Source organism: Nicotiana tabacum, chromosome 11, assembly GCF_000715075.1.
Source record: "Nicotiana tabacum cultivar K326 chromosome 11, ASM71507v2, whole genome shotgun sequence".
In the NCBI taxonomy this organism is placed as follows: Eukaryota; Viridiplantae; Streptophyta; class Magnoliopsida; order Solanales; family Solanaceae; genus Nicotiana; species Nicotiana tabacum.
Window position 1 is genome coordinate 170,608,555 of NC_134090.1, and position 19,424 is coordinate 170,627,978.

Consider the following 19,424-nt stretch of genomic DNA (forward strand, 5'->3'; position numbering starts at 1 on the left):
GTCTGGATCGCCTAGGTGGAATTTTTCCTCTCCTCGTATTCCTGAATCTTCTCATTAAACCATCCATGTTTCTTGACAACATAGAAATCTCTTCTTGAAGGGCTTCAAGATCATAATCGATATCATTTTCATCTATTTCAGTTGAGGCATTGAATGCGACTGTTTTCTTTTTTTCTTCTTGACTAGTCTTCTTGAGATGTGTCTATTCAAAGGCTATGAGTTCTCCTCGTAGTTCATCATAGGATAACTTGTTTAGATCCTGAGATTCAAGTGTGACCACTTTGGTCTGCCAAGTAGTTGGTAGGCTTCTGAGAATTTTTTTGACTTGATCATTACTCGTATATGGTTTGTCGAAGGCTTTTAGATCGCTAATTATTTTGCTGAATCTAGCAAACATCTCTTCAATAGACTCTCCTTCTTTCATTGAAAAGATTTCGTAATCATGAACCAATATGTTGATATGTGTTTCCTTTACCTTGCTGGTTCCTTTGTATGTAACTTCAAGCTTGTCCCACATTTCTTTGGCTGTGTCACGGCTAGAGATTTTCTCATACTCTTCACCACTTATGGCATTATAAAGCAGGTTTCTCGCTTTATTGTTAACTTGCACCACTTCCATTTGCTCGTTTGTATATGAATCTATATCTTCAGGATCAGCAAGTGGTTGAGCGGCAACTAGCGGGGGATAATTCCCTTTTTTGATGATTCTCCATACTTTAACGTCATATGCCTTGGCATAGATCTCCATACGCACTTTCTAATGGGAGAAATGTTGTCCATTGAAGTATGGTGGCCTAACTTGTGAAGTTCCTTCCGGGAAGAGAGCTCCTACGATAACTTGATTTGCCATGATCTTTTCTCACGAGCTATTAAGCAAAAGAAAAACGTGAGTCTTGCTCTGATACCAATTGAAAGTACAAGAGGGGGTGAATTGTTTATTTTTAAACTTAATTGTTGTTAGTTGACTAGTTTTTTAATTAGTCGACTAGATGTAATAAATTGACAGATTTTCTGATTGATGTCTTCTTCCTTTAATCACGTCTCTTGATCTTGTCAGTATCTTCTGATTTATTCCGTCAATCTTGTATATCAATCCATACGTTCCTTGATCATTGCTGATTGATTTCGCCAATCTTGACAGTTATCCAAGAGTTCCTATACAAAGAGCAAATATATTATTTTCGTCATTAAAATTAGATCTAACATGACTGACTTAGGTTACATCTAGGTTTTTGAGGCTCACAACTTTGTTGTCTTGGGCATTAATTCAAATGGCGTTATAATTGTTGAATTCTAAACTTATTTTTATATATGACTCCGAACTTTTCCCTCTTATTCTGACGTAGATTTGCCTAAAATAAATTTTACAACGACTCCCTACCTAGTTCAACTGCCAATGGTCAGTAAGTTATTACAATTATGTAAACAGTTTTTTAAAATTAGCTTATAATGTTGTTGATTAAAATTTTGGCAATTCTGCGTACTAGTGAATTAACCCGTGTTTCGCGGTTATGATCGACGAATTAAAATACTTTTGTTAACTTTTATTGACAAAATAATTTACTAATTAGACATAGTCACATTTCTTTCATGAACTATTACAATTGGTAAATGACCTTTTACAACTGATAAATAACTTTGACAGTGAAATTTTGTTTGTCAATGTATATAAGTTAAAATTTAATCTTTAAACCCTTCAAGTGAAAGCCAAAACTTCAAATATACTCCTATCTTACTATTAGAAAGGTAAAACTGAACATCTGCCTTTAGCTACAGGAAACCAATACACAAGTGGGGAAAAGTATAGCCGCTCTTAAATTAATGGTCGGAAAAATATATATTTTCTGTATATCGTTTGTATATATAGATTTTTGTATGATATACACAAAAAATATATAATTTTTATACTTTTGCGGCTACCAGATGTAAATAGTTTTAGCGGTAGATTAAAAGTAATCTTTGTCCGAACAAATATTTATCGACCAAATAACATCATTTAGCCCTTCAAAATTAAAGTTTTGCGGACCTACTCTTTTATTGTACTGTAAGCATTTAAATTTTATCGAATCTAAATCGATAAAATTATTTGGACTATATTTAAATTCAAGATATATTGGTCCAAACAAATATTATGAGCTAATATAATAGAATTATATATATAAGTTCAATATATATGGATTAAATAAATAAGTCTTAATCTATTGGGCTAGCTCATTTAATTGGGCTAAAGTGATGAGCCCACTTCATTAAGCCCAAGATGATATCTTCCTAGAGGCCCAGTTTGGTGTCATGTGTCAAATGACATGGCGCGCCAAGTCAAGCGGAAGAGCCAATAGGACAATGCCACATATCAAAATGACAAGGCATGTCCAGTCACACTAAAAGACCAATGAAATCGCGCCACGTGTGCAAGTGACATGTTCTGGCCAATCAAATGCAGCCATGTCACACTTCAATTTGATTGGTCGGAAAGAGTTTGTTCTTATCATAACTCTTCCTTTCCACAACTATAAATAGGGGTTTTCATAACTCAGAAAAGACACCAGAAGTTATAGCAAGAAGCAAGAAAGAGCTCGTGGATCAAACGCTGCAAAATCCTCCACAAGTTTCAAGCTTCAAGTTCAATTTCAATAAATCAAGTTCAAGCTCAAGAACGAAGAACAAATCAAGTTCAAGCTCAAGAACGAAGAACAAATCAAGTTCAAGCTCAAGAACGAAGAGCAAATCAAGTTCAAGCTCAAGAACGAAGAACAAATCAAGTTCAAGCTCAAGAACGAAGACTAAATCAAGTTCAAGTCCAAGCAATCAAGCTCAAGCTCAAGAACAAGATCATCGTTCGTGGCAACAAACATAGATTCAAGATCAAGTTTAAAGGCCCTTGAATTTATTTACCATTGAAAAGAAGAATCAGAGGATTCATAGAGAGTGTACACTTAAATATTCGAAATTAAATACTACGATTGTTGCGATATTTTTCGATCTTGATTTTATTTTCTTGACACAAATTTATTGTCTACAAATTCTGGCATGCCCAGTGGGACAATCTCTGCCTCTCATCTCAACTTTTCATTCACCAAATACCAAGAACATTGAAATGGCTTCAAAGAAAATCAACTCCGGTTCAACTTCCACCAAGGCTGCTAACTCCAGGTTCTATGCTGATGTGGAAAGCATCCTCGATGTTACCTTCGGAAGCTTTGGACCAGTTACGAGGAGCAAAGCAATCTCTTTAGGACAACAAGCACCCCGAGTGTCATCTGCGTCAACCCCTGTTTTCAGATCTTCATCCTCAAAAGGGGCAAGATCTTCCACAAACGCATCTGAAGGAGGAAGCAATGTTGCTGAAAAGATCAAGAAAATTCTTGCTCTACTTGACCTCTCCGAATCCAAGCACTCTGTTGTGAAGGAAGATGATGATGCTTCAAGTGATGGATCCTCCCCACTTACACCACATAGCGTGAGCCAATCAAGGATCAATCTGTGTAAAAATCCATGCTACTCTCTGTCGTCCACGACAATCATGCAAGCCATGGTAACAAACACTTCGTCTATGGAGGAGCAGTTGGAAAACTTGACGGAAGCAATCGCTGGCTTGACAAAATGCATGCAAAATCAAGAGGCTAGAATTGACAAGCTAATAGACAGAGTGAGAATCTTGATGGAAGAAGAATCAACCCATGCACCTGGCAAGCTCCCAAAAGTTCTAGAGAGTGACTCTCTCCCAAGACAAGTAGCATCCACTAAGGCTATTCCTGTCTCATCTGAAGGGATGATTCCAATAGATCAACTGAAGGAGTTCACTGAAGGAACCATTACAAACAAATATGAAGTTGCTGCCAAATCCTCCCTTACATATGCAAAGCCATACACTGCAAGGGTCGATATGTTGAAGATGCCTGTTGGCTATCAACCTCCAAAGTTTCAACAGTTTGATTGTAAAGGTAACCCAAAGCAACTTGTGGTGCACTTTGTTAAGACATGCAACAATGCTGGGACTTATGGAGATTACCTCGTCAGGCAGTTTGTCTGCTCATTAAAAGGAAATGCTTTTGATTGGTACACGGACCTCGAGGCTGGATCTGTTGATAGCTGGGATCAACTAAAGCAAGAATTCCTCAATCACTTTTATAACACAATACGCACTATGAGTATGATAGAGCTTACAAATACTCGTCAACGAAAGGGGGAACCAGTTATCGACTTTATCAATCATTGGAAGAATGCAAGCCTCAACTGTAAAGATAGGCTTAGTAAAGCTTCAGGCATAGAGATGTGCATCCAAGGCATGCATTGGGGATTGCCCTACATCTTGCAAGGTATCAAGCCTAGCACATTTGAAGAACTTGCAACTCGTGCCCATGACATGGAATTGAGCATGGCCTCCGCTGGAAATGAAAGGCTGCCCATCTATGAACCTCGCAAAGCGAATGACAAGCAAGAAGTTAGGAAGTGGGGCAAGTTCGTACCCAAGTCTGAAAGCAAAGAAGCTATAAATGTCAATACGTCACCTATGAAGTTCACGACGAAGGTGAGCAAGAAGAAGAGTATGAAATCCACTTCTTTTCAAGATAAGCCAAGTGGAAAGTTGACTCTAAAAGAAATGCAGGAGAAAGAATACCCATTCCTGGATTCTGATGTGCCAGCCATTTTTGAAGAACTCCTCGAGTTAAATCTCATTGAGCTTCCGGAGATGAAGCGACCAAATGAAGCTGGGAAAACGAACGACCCAAATTACTGCAAATATCACTGACTTGTAAGCCACCCTATGGAGAAGTGCTTTGTCTTCAAGGACAAAGTTATGGACCTGGCCCGTGAAAAGAAGATCGTGCTTGAAGATGAGAAAGCAAGCGTGAACCAAGTTTGTATCACCTTTGGCTCATTCAGTCTAGATGAGTTATGCAATTTAAAAGGAATCAAAAATGAAGAATTACTGGTGAATAACAAAGTTGAAAATGATCAACCTGATGATGATGAAGGTTGGACGTTGGTGACTCGTCGTAGGCGCCACAAAAGGAGCCCACGAAAAGAATCAATAGAACAACCAACAAGGAAGATGATGGTAAAGAGACCAACGAAAAAGAATCCAGTTAGGCATTTGAAGAAAGCAAAAGTGGAGATGCACCATTCTCAAAAGCCACGAAATCCAGTGATCTTGGCGGAGTTTTACCAAGTTGGTTCTGCACGAAGATTTCCCATGAGGGTATTGATGCCTCTTGTTGCCATGCTGACAAAGGGGAAGAAAAATGTGATGATCTACCATTGGCACCATCTTCAGAAAAGCCCATCGAGTCCACTCTTCAAGGATTTAACGCTTGTGAGGAAAAGGTCACGTTCACAAATGACGATCTTTTGCTAGGTAACACGCCTCATAACCGCCCATTGTACCTGGTTGGCTATATGCGCGATGAAAGGGTAAATCGAATTTTTGGTTGATGGAGAATCCTCAGTGAATATTTTGCCAATACACACTATGAAAGAACTTGGTATTCCTATGAATGAACTCTCAGAAAGTCGTGTGATGATCCAAGGATTCAACCAAGGGGGGCAAAAATCCATAGGCACGATCAGGTTGGGAATTACTATTAAAGATATGCAATCAAGTGCATGGTTGCATGTGATCGACGCGAAGACTTCATACAATGTTTTGCTTGGGAGGTCTTGGATACATGAGAATAAAGTTGTTCCATATACCTACCATCAATGTTTGAAATACTACGAGGGTGAAGTCAAGAAGACAGTAGTTGCTGATGATGAGCCATTCACCGAGGCTGAGTCACACTTCGCCGATGCAAAGTTCTACTTGAAGAACCGCATTGTGAAGGAGCTAAAAGTTGATAATGGTATGAAAAGCAAGAATGACGAACCCATAACTAAAAGAGCTGAGGTGACTATTGGTAAAGCCAAAGCTATTACTGAGGAGGTACCCGCCAACGTGAATAAATCTCATAAAGGGGGTATTACTTCTTATGGAAAGAAAGTAAGTCTCGCGCTCCAATATGTCCCTAAAAGGAAGAAAGACGAGGGCGAATCATATAATCTCCAAACCAAGACACTAAGGTATTTAACTCTTCTGGTAAAACAAATTAAGGCAGTAAAGTTGCCCTCAAAATCGCTTGCAGGGTTTGTAGCCCAAAATCATTTGCAGAATGTGGCACTCCCTACAAAGCGAACAGATGAAGTTTTTGATCCTAACGCTTACAAGCTATTTGCAAAAGTTGGATACAATCTCAATGAGCCGTCAAAGTTAGGGAAGCTCCCATCAGAAGCTGCAACGAGGCAACCACGTGAAGGTCTGGGATACAAGCAATTGTCACCAGTGCGCATCTCAATAAGAAGGGCGAGTAGCAATTATATCAGAATAGAAGACTAATCTGCCACTTCTAACATGCCTTTTGTCTTTGATTGGCTTGGAAAATCAACTGTGAGAACTTCCGTATTTGAGAGATTAGGTCCATTAAAGAAGGGGAATAAGTTCTAGAGAAATTATCGAAATACAAGAACACCGGCTTCACCCAAAATTCAAGAGATCTCTAAGGATTTCCAAAGTTTGGTTCCTTCTAGAATGAGGCGACAAACAAAACTTGTGGTTTCATGTGAAGAAGTACTGAAGGTAAATCCATATATTGTGGTCTATACTAAGGAACGTGATGAAGATAAAGAGAGAGTAGGTTCTTCGTATCATGTCACTGTACAAGGCGAGAATGGTGTTCCGTCTTCGATGGAGGATAATGCAGAATTGGAGCATGTTTCATCGTGTTATCACATATTATTCAATGATGGGGACCCTCAAGAAGATGAAGATGTGAAAGATGCTCCACCTGAACTTGAAGAAGGAGTGAAGACGACAATTGATGCCTTAAAAGAAGTCAACCTTGGCACCGATGAAGAGCCAAGGCCCACCTACCTAAGTGCTTTACTAGAAGCTGATGAAGAGAGCACTTACATTGAGTTACTCAAAGAGTTCAGGGATGTCTTTGCTTGGAGTTACAAAGAGATGTCTAGCTTGGACCCGAAAGTAGCAGTCCATCACCTTGCAGTCAAAAATGGTGCTTGCCCTGTTAAACAAGCTCAAAGGCATTTTAGGTCAGACTTGGTTCCCTTGATTGAAACTAAAGTTAACAAACTCATCGAACCTGGATTTATTCGCGAAGTTAAATACCCAACATGGGTTTCAAGTATTGTCCTTGTAAGGAAAAAGAATGGCCAGATTCGAGTTTGCGTTAACTTTAGAGATCTCAACAATGCATGTCCGAAAGATGAATTTCCGCTTCCTATTCCAGAGCTGATGATCGATGCTACTACTGGTTACGAGGCAATGTCTTTCATGGACGGTTCGTTGGGCTATAACCAAATACGCATGGCACCAAAAGATGAAGAGCTTAATGCATTCCGTACTCCAAAGGGTATTTATTGCTACAAGGTAATGCATTTTGGCTTGAAGAATGCTGGTGCTACTTACCAAAGGGCTATGCAAAATATTTTCAACGATCTTCTCCACAAGAATGTCGAATGCTATGTTGACGACTTGGTGATGAAATCAAGAGAGAAGGGCGCCCATATGAAAGACTTGAGGATGGTATTTGAATTGCTCCGGAGGTACCAACTTAGGATGAATCCTTTGAAATGTGTCTTTGGAGTTACTTCTGGAAAGTTCCTTGGTTTTACTGTCCGACATCGAGGGATCGAAATTGATCAAGCCAAAGTGGATGCCATTTTGAAAATGCCTGAGCCTCGAGATATCCATGAATTGAAAAGTCTGCAAGGAAAGCTAGCATACCTTAGAAGATTCATATCAAACCTAGCTGGGAGGTGCCAACCATTTAGTCGCCTCATGAAGAAAGGCGTTCCTTTCAAGTGGGACCAAGATTGTAGCAATGCCTTCGAAAATATCAAAACCTACTTGATGAAGCCTCCAGTTTTAGCAGCTCCTATACCTGGAAAGCCATTGATACTATACATTGCGGCACAGGAAAGGTCTGTTGGAGCACTGTTGGCCCAAGAAAATAGTGAGGGGAAAGAAAACTCTCTTTTCTACTTGAGCAGTATGATGACACCAAACGAGTTGAATTATTCTACAATTGAGAAGTTGTGTTTGGCGTTAGTCTTCTCAATTCAAAAGTTGAAGCACTACTTTCAAGCTCATGTTGTCCATCTTGTTTCTAAAGCAAATCCCATCAAGTTCGTGATGTCAAAACCTGTTCTTAGTGATCGACTAGCGATATGGTACCTCCAATTTCAACAATTCAAGATTTTGTACATCCCTCAAAAGGCTGTAAAAGGACAAGCATTGGCAGACTTCTTGGCAGATCATCCGATACCTGATGACTGGGAACTAACTGATGAACTACCCGATGAGGACGCAATGGTCATTGAAGTTCAACCTCCATGGAAGATGTACTTTGATGGTGTTGTGCATCGTGGGAGAGTTGGGGCTGGCATAGTATTTATCACTCCCCAAGGTGAAGTCTTGCCCTACTCCTTCACCTTGACACAACTCTGTTCCAACAATGTTGCTGAGTATCAAGCATTAATACTTGGGCTTGAAATGGTTGTTGATATGAAGCAATTGTAATTGCAAGTCTTTGGTGACTCCCAGTTAGTGGTCAATCAGCTTTTGGGTAGTTACGAGGTTAAGAAGCCTGAACTACGCCCATATCATGATTATGCTAAAATGTTGATAGGGTGGATCGGTGATGTGACTATTCAGCATGTGCCAAGGAAAGAAAATAAGAAAGCTGATGTTTTAGCTGCTCTAGCTTCATCATTAGCTCTGCCTGATCAAGCACAAGTTACCGTCTGCCAGAAATGGGTAGTACCACCGCCAAATGAGGCTGAAGGTGAAGAAAACGAACTCGAGCATCTTGTTGTTGTTTCTGAAGTTGAGAAAGAAGAATGGCGACAAACCATTATCGACTACTTATGCTATGGGATACTTCCAGAAAATCCGAGGAGAAGGACTGAAATCCGTCGTTGTGCACCTCGCTTCCTTTACTACAAGGATACTCTATATAGAAGGTCGTTCGAGGGAGTACTCTTGCGATGCTTAGGAGAAGAAGAAGCTCTCCAAGCATTGCAAGAGGCATATTTTGGGGTATGTGGGTCACACCAATCTAGACCAAAGCTTCACTTCCATATAAAAAGGATGGGATATTATTGGCCAATGATGGTAAAAGATTGTTCGGACTACGCTCGAAGATGCAAGGCTTGTCAATTCCATGTGAATTTTACTCATCAACCTCCTGAAGTGTTGCACCCGACTGTTGCATCCTGTCCATTTGATGCTTGGGGATTGGATGTTGTTGGACCACTGCCAAAGTCCTCTGGTGGGCACCTAAACATATTGGCTGCAACTGACTACTTCTCAAAATGGGCTGAAGTTGTTGCTCTTAAGGAAGTAAAGAAGGAAAATGTTGCAAGTTTCATCCGAGTAAACATTATTTATCGCTTTGGCATTCCTCGTTACATAATAACGGATAATGGAAAGCCATTCGATAATAGGTTAATGAACAAGATTTGTGATCTCTTTGGCTTCAAGCAACGTAACTCTTCGATGTACAATGTTGCCGCCAATGGTCTAACTGAGGCATTCAACAAGACTCTATGCAACTTGTTAAAGAAAGTCATCTCCAAATCCCAAAGAGATTGGAATGACCGTATGGAAGAAGCTCTATGGGCATATAGGACGACTCACCGCACGCCAACACAGGCAACTCCTTATTCACTTGTTTATGGAGTCGAAGTCGTCTTGCCACTTGAGCATCAAATACCTTCGTTACGACTGGCTATTCAAGAGGGATCACTGATGAAGAAAATGCTCGTTCGGTTAGCAGAGTTAGAAGCTCTTGATGAAAAGAGAATGGAAGCTCAACAGAGTCTTGAATGTTATCAAGCTCGATTATCTCGCGCCTTCAATAAAAGAGTTCGCCCGAGATCCTTTCAAGTAGGAGATCAAGTCCTTGTCGTACGAAGACCCATAATTACTTCTCATAAACCTGTAGGGAAGTTCACTTCAAAATGGGATAGGCCATATGTCGTACAAGAAGCTTACTCAAGTGGGGCTTACAAGCTAGTTGATGCAGATGGTATGAGGAGCGGCCCTATCAATGGCAAGTTTTTGAAGAAGTATTATCCTTGAAGTTGCAATGCTCCTTGACGCACGAGCCTAAATTGTATGTTGCTACACTCCTGTCCCGCAAGAGTATAAACTGTGTACGGCCCAAAAAAACGTCTGCTAGGTTGAAAATCTCGAAAGAGGCGACCTAGGCAAAAGTTAGGACATAAAAAAAGGGAGTCCGATAGGTTGAAAACTTCGAAAGAGGCGGCCTAGGCAAAAGTTAGGACATAAAAAAAATTTTAAAAAATCACCCAGTCTGAACTACGGTATGACTCGATCCTCTTCGCCGAGGTACGTAGGCAGCCTAGAGTTTCATTTTAAGTTCAGTCGCATAAGTTCAAAGATACATATTGCTCCAATTGTTGTTCGAATGAAGTATGAAGTAATGTAAGATCAAACTGAAATGCCATCCTCCTGTTGAACTTTGATCTCATTTGATTTAAAGGGGGCAACCCTCCATGGTAAATTGATATCTTCGATGGGCCAATTTTAGGAGGATGTCAAGTATTTGCATTGAAGTCCAGGGATTCTCTATGTCTTAAGGATCGCCAAACCTTCAAGTTTGTTGGTCTCCAAGTCCGCTCTCTGCCTTAAAAAAAGGGGAAGAGAAGAGAGATATCAAAAGGAAACACAAGTATAAGGAAAAGATTGCTTGGCACGACGTTTCAAATTCAATGAGACTTGAACACAAGATATTTGTGAGAATATGGCTCTTAAATTTCGATTGATAGCAAGTAATACATCTTCCGATCTCGAAGCTTCCATACCAAGATATGAATTTTTGTGAGACTGCGCAAATCTAGAATTGATAGAGTGGTGCAATGTAAAGTTAATTTCAGAATATTATCTGGGATGGTTCAGAAGTTATTTGATTGAGAATTTTGGATATGTTCTAGGTCTTGAAGTCTAGTTTTCTTGAAATCAAACGTTTTGCAATTTTGATATTTCTACACCGAGATATGATTTTTTTGGTGAGACTACGCAAATCTGGAATTGATAGCATGGTGCAATATAAAGTTGAATTCAAAATATTATTTGGGACGATTCTGAAGTTGGTTGATTGGGAATTTTGGATATGTTCTAGATCTTTAAGTCTAGTTTTCTTAAAATCAAATGGTTTGCAATTTCGATATTTCTACACCGAGATATGAATCTTTGGTGAGACTGCACAAATCTGGAATTGATAGCATGGTGCAATATAAAGTTGATTTCAAAATAATATCTGGGACGATTCTGAAGTTGTTTGATTGAGAATTTTGGATATGTTCTAGATCTTGAAGTCTAGTTTTCTTGAAATCAAACAGTTTGCAATTTTGATATTTCTATACCTAGATATGAATTTTTTGGTGAGACTGCGCAAATCTAAAATTTTCAACATGGTGAAATCGAAAGTTGGTTTCAAAATATTATCCGGCGCGATTCTGAAGGTTTTTGATTCTGTGTATTAGATATATTTTAGATATTGAAGTCATCAAACGGTTCGTTATTTTCACTCTCCCACGGCAAGATATGAATCATTTGTTACAAGCACGTAAAGCTGAAAATTATGCGACTAAGATAAAAGTCGAACAATGTAAAGCAAAAGAGAAGCTGAAATATTTAAGCCCTCGAAGTCTCCAAGTTTAAGTCTTCAAGTGTATTCAAGTTGAAGTCCCCAAGTTGAAATCTTCAACCCCGTCGGTTTTCAAGTTGAAGTCTTCAAATCCGCTGATCTTCAAGTTGAAATATTTAGGCCCTCCAAGTCTCAAAGTTGAAGTCTTCAAGTCTGTCGGTTTTCAAGTTGAAGTCTTCAAATTCGTCGATCTTCAAGTTGAAATATTTAGGCCCTCCAAGGCTCAAAGATGAAGTCTTCAAGTCCGTCGGTCTTCAAGTTGAAGTCTTCAAATTCGCCGATCTTCAAGTTGAAATATTTAGGCCCTCCAATTCTCAAAGTTGAAGTCTTCAAGTTCGTCGGTCTTCAAGTTTCAGTCTTCAAATTCGTCGGTCTTAAAGTTGAATTGTTTAACCCTCCGAATCTTCGAGTTGAAGTCTGCAAAGTCCGCCAAATCTTCAAAGTTTTCCAAGTGTTCAAGTTAAGGTCGTCTTCGAGTTGAAGCTTTATAACTTTCCAATCTTAAGGTGGACATATAAGTCCCTTTGCACCTTAAGTTGGCCTTGCCGAAAGTCGGGTCATTTTGAGAGTAATCTCTCTGATAGTCAGGCCACATTGAGAGTAATATCTCCGATAGTCAGGCCGTTTTGAGAGTAATCTCTGCGATAGTCAAGCCACATTCTGTGGATATATAAGTCTTCCAATCTTAAGGTGGACATATAAGTCCTTTTGCACCTTAAGTTGGCCTCTTCGCGAGTTTGTCCTTAAAAGGAACTATAACTTTCCAATCTTAAGGTGGACATATAAGTCCCTTTGCACCTTAAGTTGGCCTTGCCGAAAGTCGGGTCGTTTTGAGAGTAATCTCTCCGATAGTCAAGCCACATTGAGAGTAATCTCTCCGATAGTCGGGCCGTTTTGAGAGTAATCTCTTCGATAGTCAGGCCACATTGAGAGTAATCTCTCCGATAGTCGGGCCGTTTTGCGAGTAATCTCTCCGATAGTCAAGCCACATTATGTGGACATATAACTCTTCCAATCTTAAGGTGGACATATAAGTCCTTTTGCAGCTTAAGTTGGCCTCTTCGCGGGTTTGTCCTTAAAAGGAACTACAACTTTCCAATCTTAAGGTGGACATATGAGTCCCTTTGCACCTTAAGTTGGCCTTGCCGAAAGTCAGGTCGTTTTGAGAGTAATCACTCTGATAGTCGAGCCGTTTTGAGAGTAATCTCTCCGATAGTCGAGCCACATTGAGAGTAATCTCTCCGATAGTCGGGTAAGGATGAGTACTCATCCCTTCACACTTCAAGATTGTCTTCTTCATGTGTAGATTATCTCGTTGAACAAGAGCATATCTTTCTCGCTTGACCTACAAAAAAAGGAAAAAAAGATAACAAAGGAAGAAAAGCACAAGAAAAGAAAAAAAAATTACCTTCGCGTCAATGCTTCCGTGTCCACAAAACTAGACTCAATAGAGCTTGCGAATACTACAAATTGATGTTTAGAGGGGAAGAACATACGTCTATATATACACATATGGGAAGGCATCGGACAATAAATTTGACGATGTGGGATATTGCAATTGTATTTCATGTCGGATTCGGCTACTGCTTTGTGTCTTCGAAGAAGGATTGGTCTAACTACGGCGGCAATGTAAGAATTCCGACAAATCAATTGTGTTGGAATTTGTGAATGGATGAATTGTATCCGGTCATTACGGTAAGGACTCTCTACAAGGAATCAAGTGTAATTTGTAGTGTCCTCCTAAAATTTCAAGTCACAGCAAAATATTTTATTAGAGACAAAAAAGGAATGCTTTTCCAAGAATAGAGATTGCTCACCAAGTAGAATATAGATTGCAAAGTACGTGACGGACCATCTTGGAATCTAAAATTTAATGGTTTTTATATTCTATGTGATTGAGGCATGTAACAGTATACTAATATAAATACTTCAAGCCTAATCTTCAAAGATTTAAATGCGTCAACAAGTCTTGAAGTAGGGGGCATTTGTAAGCATTTAAATTTTATCGATAAAATTATTTGGACTATATTTAAATTCAAGATATATTGGTCCAAACAAATATTATGAGCTAATATAATAGAATTATATATATAAGTCCAATATATATGGATTAAATAAATAAGTCTTAATTTATTGGGCTAAAGTGATGAGCCCACTTCATTAAGCCCAAGATGATATCTTTTTAGAGGCCCAGATTGGTGACACGTGTCAAATGACGTGGCGCGCCAAGTCAAGCGGAAGAGCCAATAGGACAATGCTACGTGTCAAAATGACAAGGCATGTCCAGTCACACTAAAAGACCAATGAAATCGCACCACGTGTGCAAGTGACATGTTCTGGCCAATCAAATGCAGTCATGTCACACTTCAATTTGATTGGTCGGAAAGAGTTTGTTCTTATCATAACTCTTCCTTTCCACAACTATAAATAGGGGTCTTCATAACTCAGAAAAGACACCAGAAGTTATAACAAGAAGCAAGAAAGAGCTCGTGGATCAAACGCTGCAAAATCCTCCACAAGTTTCAAGCTTCAAGCTCAAGAACGAAGAACAAATCAAGCTCAAGCTCAAGAACGAAGAACAAATCAAGTTCAAGCTCAAGAACGAAAACTAAATCAAGTTCAAATCCAAGCAATCAAGCTCAAGCTCAAGAACAAGATCATCGTTCGTGGCAACAAACATAGATTCAAGATCAAGTTCAAAGGCCCTTGAATTTATTTACCATTGAAAAGAAGAATCAGAGGATTCATTGAGATTGTACACTCAAATATTCGAAATTAAATACTACGATTGTTGCGATATTTTTCGATCTTAATTTTATTTTCTTGACACAAATTTATTGTCTACATGTACCAAGAGAAAAATTCGCGAAAAGTAAAGAATCATATGCATATCTTTATACTATTGAAGAGATGAAAACACCAGTAAGTAGCTACCAAAATATAAAAATTGAACACAAATATAGTACTCCTTATACATCTTTTTTTCTTTTAAAAAATATATAAAGCTGTCCAGATTTACCATACATGTGGAATTCTATACTCTCTGAAGAAAATATCTATGACGAATAAAAGCTTTGACAATCACTACTTTCTTCTCCTTCACCAGTTCAATTCTGCTGCTTGTTTGGTTCAAAATTCTGTTACAACCATAAATGTGGAATTCCACATTTGTTATATCTTAAAGCCTGGGATTTACCATACATGTGGAATTCTATACTCTCTGAAGAAAATATCTATGAAATTTATAGTAAAGTTTCATTAATAATATGTTTTCTAGTTGGCAATATGACTTAGAGGAGACTTGAGAAGATCTCCATACATGTAAGCTTTAAAAGAATAAATATTTCTAGTTGGACGTGATGCTATGTTCGAGTCGTGGAAGCAGCGACTAATGTTTGCATTAGGGTAGGTTGTCTACATCACAAGCTCTTGGGGTGCAGCCCTTTCCTGGCCCCAGCATAACAAATTCCTTTGCACCGGGCTACCCTTAGACGTGATGTTATGTTTTGATTTTTGTTTTTTATTTTATTTTATGTAAAACAATACTATAGTACTTGGTACATTTATGAATATATGAGCTCTTCAATTAGATAAAGAGAAAAATAAATTGTGTACAATTTCTCTTCCAAGTTCTGGGCAAAACAGATTGACACAAATTCTTTCCTTGTGCAATAAACTGCTATAATCTAGTTTTCCTTTTCAACAATTTTCTCTCAAACTGCTGTCCAAAAGAACAAAAGGAATTTGATTTATTCTTGAAACTCTCTTGCTGCAGGAATTGAAGAGAATAATTGCTCGCCCCATTTCTCACCTAGCACCCCATAAATCCATTTTGAGAACATTATATAACACGATACGCCTTCAATTTTCAATAAAATTAATCTCAAGGATAGAAAAGCTTGGCAAATAAAAGTTCGTTCCAAGTATCTTGAAGTCCAGGCAAACACCAATGAACACAATCAGCGTAGCTGAACGGATTTGCTAGTTGTTCTGGTGTTAACGGACTCCATTGCTTCTTATAAATCGTTGTGTGCGCGTCTTTTCTATAACTTGAGAGTTGTGTGATGTTGAGAAATGAGATGGGCACTTTTGATTTACTAAATTCTTTTGCAATCACTTGCATTATGCTTTTTCTACTATCTGTTCCCCAGTAATTCGGATCTTCTATCATTTTAGTCTCATTGTAACAGTTCTTATTTGGTTCTCCTCCCCATTCTATGCTCCTGCCAAACAAAGAATAGAAACCTAAATTATCAAAATGATGTTTGAACACACTAAAAAGTATTGAATTTGGATTATTCCTTCAAATCGAGTCGCATAAAAATGTGGAAGTAGTCACTAATGCTTGCATTAGGGTAAACTATCTACATCACGCCCCTTGGGGTGCGGTCTTTCTCGGGCCTGGGTGAATACAGGAAAAGTAGGTTAACTCCTTCGTGATCCAACGCCCCAAAATTATATATGTAAACCACGTAAAATCTAACAATACTTCTACTCTTTTCCAACTTTAAATATCAAATATTTTTGTTTTATTTCAACCAAATATTATCCAAACGCCTTTTTATATTTTTTTTCCTTTTTATTAAAACCAAAAATGTAACATATAGCAAGGCAAGAGAGGAAGAAAAGATTATTGTTTACTCACTTTTCATGAGAAGGTGACATGCTAGTGAAAAAGACTCTGGTTTTGTTTGGATCCATATTCTTTTTAATCCATTTCAACATACTCTTCATTGCCATTCGATATGCCTCCTCTGTGGAAACTTCCACTATATCTTTCACTTCATCGTCGAATGACCCTTGCCTGCATCAATTTGCATTTCATATATGTTAGTACATAGTATGTCACTGGCAATTACTTGTAGTTATCTTTTAGGTGATCTGATCACTTGTGTCAAAATTCGTATGCACGGTTAATATATAAAAGTTAAAACTTATAAACGAAAAACAAGAAAGAGCAAAGGAAATTACAAAATATTAAAATGGAGGCCCCTCATCCACCAAAGATAAGTATTGAACACAATTATATCAGCTCCTTTCCAATATTTTCCATGTGCATTTATTGATCTTTTTCGAACAACTCTTTCCTCGATTCTATGTTTGACTGCATCATCAGAATTTGATTCCAGTAGAAATGGTGCCCAGTAGAACTCAATAGTTGCATTATAATCCTGGAAATTAAAATACAAACCAACTTACATTTGTGTATTAGATCAACACACAAATTAATAGAATTGTAATGTGTAAGCTCAAAAATTGCTAGAGATGATCACCTTAATGGTGAAAATGTCGAAATTACCAACAGTTTTCATGGATTTAGCATCGTCAGGAACGAGTCTATGGACAAGACAAACCATAGAAACAAACTGTCCTCTGTTCAAGGAATCGCCCACGAACAACATCTTCTTCCCCCGAAGAGTTTCTAGCATTAACGTCGCATTGAAACTGCCATTTTACATTAGCAAAAGGCGTCATGAATCATGTGTTTATGGAACAAATGCTGTTTGGAAAGGATGGTGTGAGTTTGTATTTGTTATTGAAGTTGACATCTTATTCCCAGGGGCGGATTTAGGCTGTTTTTATGGTACACGTGAATCCATGGTCTTTCCGCCAAACTAACTATTTTATGTAAATATTTCGTAAAATTGATCTAATATTATTTGTTGGCTTCCATGCTTCAAAAAGATTGAATGATACACTTGGTTGAATCCTGAGTTATTTATCCAAAGGAACATGGATCGATAACCCACTTAGTATTCCTATTTTCTCGCTTTTTTTAATGGATAATGGGTGGATAACTATTTTCTTTTAACCATTTTACTACCTTTATACATAACTAACATCAAATGATATGTCGACTAGTGATCAGTAAATAACTACACTGATGTCAGAAAAGCTCTAGATTGCTGACTAAATAGACTCGTAATATAATCAGTATTACGTTCAAGTTTAACTTTTATAAACTGACAGTATAAAAGAATGTTACCTCGGAAGCGAGCAACCGTGAGGTTGCCATCTCCAATGTTGATAGTTTTTATCTGGCCGGCCATGTTCTTGGCAAGTCAACTGTGGTTGTATGTACGGACACTCTGATTCTTCGTACAAAGGCCGATTCTCGTCCCAAACCCATCTCCCACTGAACACATCGCATCCTTCCTCTGTCTCTCCTATTGCAAATGGTAACTTTTGTTTGTTCTTCTCTACCAGCACAATTCAAAAATACAGTCAATTTCACTCCTACTTCATTCATGCAGATTAAATAGATGATCTGTGTTTAGACAGAGGGAACAAAAGCTAAATTTTTTTTTGTTTGTCAGTGTTCGAATGTAGTTTAATAATTTTTTTAAAAAAAAAGCAGTTCAAGTTCAGTACACGAAACATCCCGCGTTCACGTAGGAACCAGGGAAGGGCCGCACCCCAAGGGATATGATGTAGGCAGCCTACCCTAACTTTGTTATCGGATATTTGTAGAGGCAAATTTAGGATCAGTGTCATCGGGTTCAACTGAACCATGTACTTTCAACTCGGACTTTGGATAGATATATAATATGATCATACTTATTAATGAACTCCTTGACTCTAGATCCTGGACTCGACTCTGCCTCGAAAGAACATTAATTTTGAAATTTATTGTGAGAGATTTTATTTTATGTTTTGATTGATTTGTCATATTTTCATGTTTGGAGCAACCAAACAAAGACAGCACGAAAACAAACATGTTCTTTTCTCTTGGACAAACATGCATGATAATTCTTCCCAAAAATAAATAAATAAAACAGAAAGAAAAAGGTGCAAATTCATTAGTATTACTCACTAATATTTCTTGACATAGAATTGTGTTGTTGGCTTGAAACTCTGGAATCAAGCTGGCTAAAAATGCAGTTGAATTCTTCACTGTACAGAATAATAATAAGAACAATAAAGGGTAGTAATATTAAAAGAAAAGGAGAAAAACGAATTTTTCTCAGAAAAGAAGAGGAAAATGGAGAAGAAGATGGAGGTGGCTTCATTTTTTTTGAATCCTTTGGTAGCTACACTTATTTTCTGTTTTGTTATTGTTTTTAGTTAGGTAGTGAAAGTCATCTACCCATTGTACAATGGGGTAGAATAAATACAGAAAAACTATAGGTTAAGTGTAAACAGAGTTGAAGAAAATTATTTTTATTTTCAGGTAATTGAATAATTAATTAATTTGAAGAGGAGCCTTAAATTTGTCTTTGTGTGACATATTGGTCAGGGGTTCGTGCCGTGGAAGCAGTCATTAATGTTTGCATTAAGGTAAGTTGTCTCAGGGGCGAAGCTATTTTGGTTGAAGGGTGGTCAACTAACCACCATTCGCCGAAAAATTATACTACGTATAAGGTAAAATATTACTTGTTATTGATTAAAATATAAAAACAGGCTTTGAACACCCTTGCATAGCCCACTGGCAAAGGGTGTGTTAGGACCGAAATAATCAGGTGTCATGCGGAATCTAGCAAAGCAAACCTTGAACGACGATAAATCATATAACGAAAGAGAGATCTACCAAAGGAGACACAAACATTTAACGTAGTTCAGTCAACTGATCTACCTCCACATCGGAGATGAGCAATCCACTATATAAAAAGAGAGTACAAAATATCGAGAGAACAACCTCACGAAAAGGCAAACACAAGTGACACACTAACACTTGTCCCGTAAAGTTCTCCCCCTAAA

The 19,424-nt window shown here is 38.2% G+C and overlaps 2 protein-coding genes across 2 annotated transcripts; both read right to left on the minus strand.

The window, feature by feature from the left end:
- Positions 1 to 202: 202 nt before the first annotated feature.
- On the minus strand, positions 203 to 748 carry LOC107809650 (uncharacterized). Its single transcript, XM_016634305.1, has one exon. The coding sequence runs from the start codon at positions 746 to 748 to the stop codon at positions 203 to 205; it is 546 nt and encodes a 181-aa protein (XP_016489791.1).
- Positions 749 to 15,312: 14,564 nt separating this feature from the next.
- LOC107759798 (protein trichome birefringence-like 33) lies at positions 15,313 to 18,810 on the minus strand. The gene is made up of 6 exons (XM_016577808.2): positions 18,541 to 18,810; positions 17,713 to 17,926; positions 17,000 to 17,171; positions 16,698 to 16,897; positions 16,372 to 16,530; positions 15,313 to 15,949 (listed from the first exon to the last, which is right to left on the minus strand). The coding sequence occupies exons 1-6, from the start codon at positions 18,734 to 18,736 to the stop codon at positions 15,610 to 15,612; spliced, it is 1,281 nt and encodes a 426-aa protein (XP_016433294.2). The 5' UTR covers positions 18,737 to 18,810; the 3' UTR covers positions 15,313 to 15,609.
- Between the last annotated feature and the right edge of the window lie 614 nt (positions 18,811 to 19,424).

Bases quoted from the DNA above. Each gene is read 5' to 3' on its own strand.
- LOC107809650 (XM_016634305.1), bottom strand. From the start codon at position 748: ATGGAGATCTATGCCAAGGCATATGACGTTAAAGTATGGAGAATCATC.
- LOC107759798 (XM_016577808.2), bottom strand. From the start codon at position 18,736: ATGAAGCCACCTCCATCTTCTTCTCCATTTTCCTCTTCTTTTCTGAGA. The intron at 17,172-17,712 runs GTAACATTCTTT...GTAAAATGGCAG, and splicing joins CACGGTTGCTCGCTTCCGAG to TTTCAATGCGACGTTAATGC. The intron at 16,898-16,999 runs GTGATCATCTCT...TTTAATTTCCAG, and splicing joins TCGACATTTTCACCATTAAG to GATTATAATGCAACTATTGA.